Raw genomic sequence first — 6,777 nt, forward strand, 5'->3', positions numbered from 1 at the left:
TTTCCAATTTTTAGTTTGTTACTAAAAGTAGCTTTTGCCAAGGATTTTTACCCATTATCAAAGTGTCTAAACCTAGGCAAACATGTACATCACCTGATAAAGACTGTTTTTTGTGTAGCTTTAGCCTGTCTGACAAACCATGTTTCTCCTTTCTATTTTTACAAAATTGCTTTCCCCTCAAGTCTCCTAACAGATTTCTGTTTCATGACAACAGGTTCTTAATTCTTTCCGTTCCTCCCACAAATCAACAGAAGTGACCACTGTGAAACAAACATTGAAAAAAACCTGTAGAAACAAAAAGGAAAGCAGAACTCCCATGAAGAATATCAACAATCTGAAGAAGTTCTGTGATATTTTGACAAATCAATAAAATCACAGCAGCCAGAAACCCACTAATACTTTCTAGTTTAAAAGAACAAGGACTAGGGATTGGGGTAGGCAATGAAAAAGACTGGGATGAGAAACTCTTTAATAAACTGAGGTTATACTGTGTAATCTCCATTTTATTTAAGTCTTCTGATATATTTTAAAATAAAGCAATACCCAATTAGAGACATCAAACTTATCAGAGTTTAAATTTTTTTCACATTTACTCAATTAAGCTGTATGATAAACATTTCCCATTGGGTCAGTCTGGCTCTTTGGTTGGAGTTATCAATAATTTGAAGATCATTATCAAAACTCTGAATTTGAGTCACTTTGTGAATGTGAGACAACTGCCAAATGCCTCCCCTGACACCATAAGGGACATCCCTGGCAGTAATTATTCCATATATTCCTATTTTGACACTAGACCAACAGAATTTAAAGCAGACTGCCCCCTCTCAGAAGGCAAGGTCAGCCACACTCAAATACAGATATATCTTCTGATCAGTTTCTCAACAAACATGGTGATCTCAGGTTTGTTTCAGTGTTGTATTATCTACCCACTACTGCCCCTCCCCATCCAGCACAAGTGGTCAAAGTACATGTACCTGAATTATAGGCCAAAGGAGCAAATGAGGAAAGATGTCTCGATGGTGAAGTTCTCCTGGTGGGATTGCCTCTGGCTTTATGTTCTTCCCTACTTCCTCATTCTGTTGAATCAGAGCCTGTAATATAAATTTTCACCATCCAGCCAGTTTAAAGAAGGGTGACAACCCAGTAAACAGTGAAAGCATACAAAAATCACTCCACTCTTAGGTGGAGGGACAGCAGGTCAGGACATACCTTCTCAATTAAAGGATGGATAAATTTTGGATCAATAGATGAAGAGATACAAAACAAAAACAGAGTCTTAGGAGGAAATTGCATCACACAAAAGGCAGAGGAAAAAGTTAAAAGTAATAAAAAAAAAAAAGAGACCAAATAAAGTTATTTTAAAAATGAGTGAACTAGGGGCTGGGGATTTGGCTCAAGCGGTAGCGCGCTCGCCTGGCATGCGTGCAGCCCAGGTTCGATCCTCAGCACCACATACAAACAAAGATGTTGTGTCTGCCGAAGGCTGAAAAATAAATATTAAAATTCTCTCTCCCTCTCTCACTAAAAAAAAAAAATGAGTGAACTAAAAAGCAGAAAAATAATAGACTTAATAAAGGTAGGGATCTTTTCAGGAAGAAAACAAAACATTAAAAAATAGATAAAACATCTGGCAAAGCTAAGGATTTCTCTGTTCCTTAAATGTTTGAAAATTTATCTGTTCAATTATCTGATTGAACAGGTCTCAGACAATATCCAGTTTTTCCTATGGTTATTGACTTATTGCTATTTTCTATGCCTCCAGGTTTAGTATTTATTTCTTGTAAAATCATCCATGTCATTAAAATTCTTAAATTTCTGTGGCAGACTAGCTTTGTGATTATCTCAAACATCTACCATCACATTGTAGAGGAATAATAAATCATCATTCCCCAAGTTGTTTTTCTGAAGAACACTGATATTTGTTATTTGGTGTATGTTAAAAAACCTACTCATTTAAAAACATACTAACCAACATTTACTTCACAATAAGTCTCCAAGAGGGACTAGAATATATAGTATTTTGCAAACTTATTTTCCTCTCAATATTTTTCCAAAACAATTTAGAATTGTTGCAACATACTTATTAAAATGAGAAACAAGACAAAAATGCCACTGCCACCTTTATTATTTAGCACTGTTATAGAATGTTTAACCATGCAGACATTATGTTATAAATTTTGAAAAGAACATGTAATTATAACTTATCACTGATGATTGCTTACCACGAGAAGCTCAAAAGGATCAACTGAGTACCTATGAAATTAATAAGTTTTGATTAACTGCTAATTTAAATAATCTATGAAAATAAATTTTCCTATATAGCAAAAATAACCTGATAGAAACTCCCATTTGTCTTTGTTATCTAGGAATAATTTATCACAAATTATGCAGGACTTAATAAATAAAACTCTCAAATAATATAAAAGGTTCTTAATAATGAGGCAATATATAATATTTCTGGAAAGCAATGCAATTCTGTAGTGCTCACTATTATAATAAATTTAAAACAATCCCAAATACCCAATTTATCTTTTGTGGAAAGCCTATTAAATGTAATGTTCAACTGATAAAACAAATATGTCAGAATATTAGAAAATTGTAAAAAATAAAGATGATCAACAGAGGACTTGCCTAACAGGTATGAAGTCATATTTCTAACTCAAAAGTATAGGCTGGTTTACTAGGGCTACAATATTCAGTGGAACTAAAGAGAATCCAAACATAACAAGTATGAATATGTATATTTCAAATGTGGGAAAGGAGAAAATATTGGCTAACAACTGATTAACCCTTTGAGAAAAATAAGTTAGAACACCTAAATCCATACATCAAAGTAATTCCAGATAGGGCAAAAAATTTAAATTAAACCATGAAAGGGAAATATAGGATAAGATTTATATAATCTTGGGGTGGGAATACCCTTCTAAACATGATCCTAGGGCCAGAAGGCAAAAAGAAGAAGATTTATCCATTTTTAATTTTTTTATTTTTTTTAGTCATTTTTAATGCATTTTCCCTGTGCACAAGAGAATTAACCAATAAAGTCAAAAGATACACTTTCCTTTATACATAGCAGTTAAAAGTAATGCAAACATCACATGACACTTTCAGTAAAAGTTACATTTCCAATTACAAATCAAAATGCATATTAGGGTCTCTTTATGGGAGAAGCTGAGAAGGAAGTCTTAGGTAAAGCACTTTCCTGGCATTACTACACTGATCCTTCAGGCTGCACAAAGATTAAGGTCATATACAGTCAATCTGCAAATGTTGACACAATGTTACACTGTAAGATTTCTGTACAATTAAATGTATACTTAGAGATACCAGGATAAACATTTCTACTATATTTTAACTGAACTTGCCTAGCCAACATTTTTCACTGAAAAATTTATCAAATATGCTGTAAGATTCTACAAAATCATGAGACATATCTAGCTCCAGAAATATTTCTTGTATTCTTTCTTATTTGAGTTACACATACTCTGCTCAGATTCTACAGTAATACTTCTAGATGTACAGTTCCAATTGTGCTTACTGTACTGTGTACAAATATAGCAAAAACGATCAATGAATGATATAAATCTTACAGCATTTTGCTAGCAAAAATACATGCCAAAGTCACAATAAGCAATATTGTACCACAAATTAGAGCTTCAAATAATTTGCTTCTGTTTTTAATATCTTCATTCTACATTAAATTACTATCATAGGCTAATGTTTAAAATGCAAATAAATTGGACATCTGTAGGACAAAACTTGTTCACCCAACTGTGAAGGCTGATACCTGTTTCCAAAAATCACAATAAATGCAGAATAAAGAGAAGTGTTTGCATGCAACACCTTTGAGTGAAACAGCATTGATTCCCACCATTCGAAACACAGAAGGAAGGAAACCAAAAGAAAAAAAGGAAGGAAAGAAGGAAGGAAGGAAACAAAGGAGGGGAGAAGGCAGGGGGGGGGAAGGGAAGGGCGGAGGGAGGGGCAGGAAGGGGGAGAAAAGAAAAAAGGGAGGGAGGGACTCCACCTTAAAATGCATCATATTAGACTTATAATAGACAGATTTAAAAGAATCAAAATGAAAGTAAAGCACGATTTTGTGTGTGTTTAAAGATTTAAGAGCCATTATCAAAAATAAGATACATTTTTTCAAGGTACAGAAATGTAATTACGATGGCTGGGAGCCCAGCAGCCTCTCAATGGCTGCATTGATGTCGCCTCCTGTTGCTATTAGGGCCTGCAAGTTTGCTTCACGGTTTAAGAACCCCATGGCGTTGAGCTGTTCCAGTTGCTGCTGAAATCTGACTTCTGGATTCGGCAGCTGTGGAGGATTTGCTCCAGCCAGAGCCTGCACCATTTGCTGAATGAACTGCTGGTTGGGTCCAGATTCTGATGTTGGAGTGGTGGTTTCACTGGGTGCAGAGCTGGACACAGTGGGTGCAGTGGGGCCGCCAGAGCCGGTGGAGCCAGGGGGCCCTGCAGGGCCAGTGGGTCCTATGGGCCCAATGGGGCCTATGGGGGTAAAAGGGACTATGGGGCCTATGGGGCCTATGGGAGTGACTGGGCCTACAGGGCCTATGGCGGTTCCCAGCACCCCCACCCCCACACCTGGAGTGAAGCTTGGAATGAGGCCAGGTGCTTCAGTGGCTAATGTCTGTAGCCCCTGCTGGATCTGCATTAAAGCCTGCATTGCTCTTGGGTTTGACATGGCTGATAGCGTGTCTGGATTCTGCATCTGCTGCAGGAAAGCTGGGAGCTGAGGACGCATCTGCTCCTGCAGCTGAGGATTTGCAGTAAACAGTGGGCTATTCAGCATCATCTGTGCAGCCAAATCTGGATTCTGGCTCAGCGACTGCATCATGCTTCTCATGTAGGGTGCGGACAGCATATTCTGAATCAGCTGGGGGTTTTCAGTTATCTGTTGCAGCAGGCTCTGCATTCCTGGGGTACTGAAAATGCTAGCGACATAATTAGCTGCAGCCACAGTGTTCCCAGTAGTATTACTGGAGCTACTGCCAGACCCACTGCCACTGCTTGTGGTCGTACTGGTGGTCGCAGAACTCTGGGTAGTCGACGGTGGCGCCCATGGATTGGGCAGTGGATCCCGATTTTCTGTGCGGGAAGGCTGAGTACCTTCCCCCGAGGAGGAACTGCTCCCCACTGAGGCAAATGGATTACCCCCAAACTGCTCTTGTGCGGCATTCAGCATGGGTTCTTGAATGTCAGTGTACATGCGCCGTAGAGCATTGTAGCCACCTGGGATGCTTTCGAGATTGCTGAGAGCCAGATCTTGATTTCTCATCATCTCTTGCATCATGGCTGGATTCCTGGCGATTTCGAGAGTCTGCCTCATTATATCTGGGTTGTTGAGCAGGTGACTGATTTCTGGGTTTCTCTGAATCAATTGTTGCATCTGTGGATTGGCCATAATGAGCTGCCTCATCAGATCAGGATTCGAAAGCATGCTCTGAACAAAGGGATTTTCCATGATTTGAATCATCATCTCAGGGCTGGCCATGAGCTGCTGCTGCATCTGGTTCTGGAGCTCAGAGAAGTTGGTCGAGCTCAAACCAAGGCTGCTAAGGCCTGCAAGTCCTCCCAGGCTCCCCAACCCGAACGGGCTGCTATTTGTGGTAGTAGGTGTGGAGTTACTCCTGGGAGTCGACGCCGTGGTGGTGGTAGTAGTAGTTCCCGCGGCACTGCTAGGCTGTGTGGTGGACTGGCCCTGAGGTCGATTCTGGCTTTTGATGACAAGGTGAACAGTCAGTCCATCATGGATGCCATGCTGGATCAAGGTATCTTGATCTTTTAAGATTTTTCCAGCAAAAATCAGCACTAGCTGATCGGTTTGGGATTTGAAGCGTTTTGAAATCGCTTCCTTAAACTGCTGGACCGAGCTATTCTCAGGCACCGCGAACTCCTCTTTCTCTTTGGGGGTCTTCACAGTGACTTTGATGATTTTGGGCTCAGCCGGGGCAGCGGCCGAGCCTTGGGCCGCAGCAGGACCGCGGGAGGGGCGCGGGGGGCCGCTGCTCTCGCCGTTCTCAGCCATGGCGGCCGCGGTGACGCAGGCGGGCAAGGAAGGCGCGGGCGAGCGAGAGAGCGAGGGAAGGAGGAAGGAAGGAGGCGCCGCAGCAGCGGACTGGGCCGGGCTGGGCGAGGAGCGCAGAGCACGGTACCTCTGTGATGAAGATTGCGGTTCCCTGGTCCTCCGGTCGAGAGGGTTCAGCGTAGGCCGCGGGCTGAGGTCTCAGCGCTCAGGTCTCTGGGCCTCCGCCGCCGCCGCCTTGTGATCTGACCGCGCGCACTCCCAGCAACTCCCGCAGCCGCTCCGCCCGCTCCTCCCCGCCCCTTCCCCTCCCCCAGTTCCGCGCTCACTTCCCCGCCCCCCTCTGCTGACGCGGCGCCAGGCCCTGATTGATAGATTTGACTCGGTCAAAATTAAAAACTTATGCACTAAAAAAAAAAAAAAAAAAAAAGGAGGGAGAGAGAGGGAAGAGGGAAACAAAGAGAGAGGTGGCGGGGGAGAAGGGACGAGACTAGAAGAGAAGACTAGTCCAGAGAAAAGAGGCGAGGTAGGGAGGGAGGAAGTTGAGAGGGAGGAGGGAGAGGAAAACGGCTTCTGTAAACGACATTGAAAGACCAGTGGAGAATATATATTAGCAATCTGTAAAGCAGTGAAAGGATGAAAGCCTGAATCAAATCGATCCCATGTAAAAGACGAAAAATGAATAATAAAGAACTCTGACAAAGCAAAAAGGAAACAGGAACACCCCC

The 6,777-nt window shown here is 41.8% G+C and overlaps 1 protein-coding gene across 1 annotated transcript; it reads right to left on the reverse strand.

The window, feature by feature from the left end:
• Nucleotides 1–2,577: 2,577 nt before the first annotated feature.
• On the reverse strand, nucleotides 2,578–6,299 carry Ubqln2 (ubiquilin 2). The gene has a single exon (XM_026413610.2). It carries the CDS (start codon nucleotides 6,050–6,052, stop codon nucleotides 4,169–4,171), a length of 1,884 nt encoding a protein of 627 aa, XP_026269395.1. The 5' UTR covers nucleotides 6,053–6,299; the 3' UTR covers nucleotides 2,578–4,168.
• Between the last annotated feature and the right edge of the window lie 478 nt (nucleotides 6,300–6,777).

The sequence above is a fragment of the Urocitellus parryii genome, chromosome X (genome assembly GCF_045843805.1).
Source record: "Urocitellus parryii isolate mUroPar1 chromosome X, mUroPar1.hap1, whole genome shotgun sequence".
Lineage (NCBI taxonomy): Eukaryota > Metazoa > Chordata > Mammalia > Rodentia > Sciuridae > Urocitellus > Urocitellus parryii.

Excerpts from the sequence above, each read along its gene's own strand:
- Ubqln2 (XM_026413610.2), bottom strand. The coding sequence starts at position 6,052 with ATGGCTGAGAACGGCGAGAGCAGCGGCCCCCCGCGCCCCTCCCGCGGT.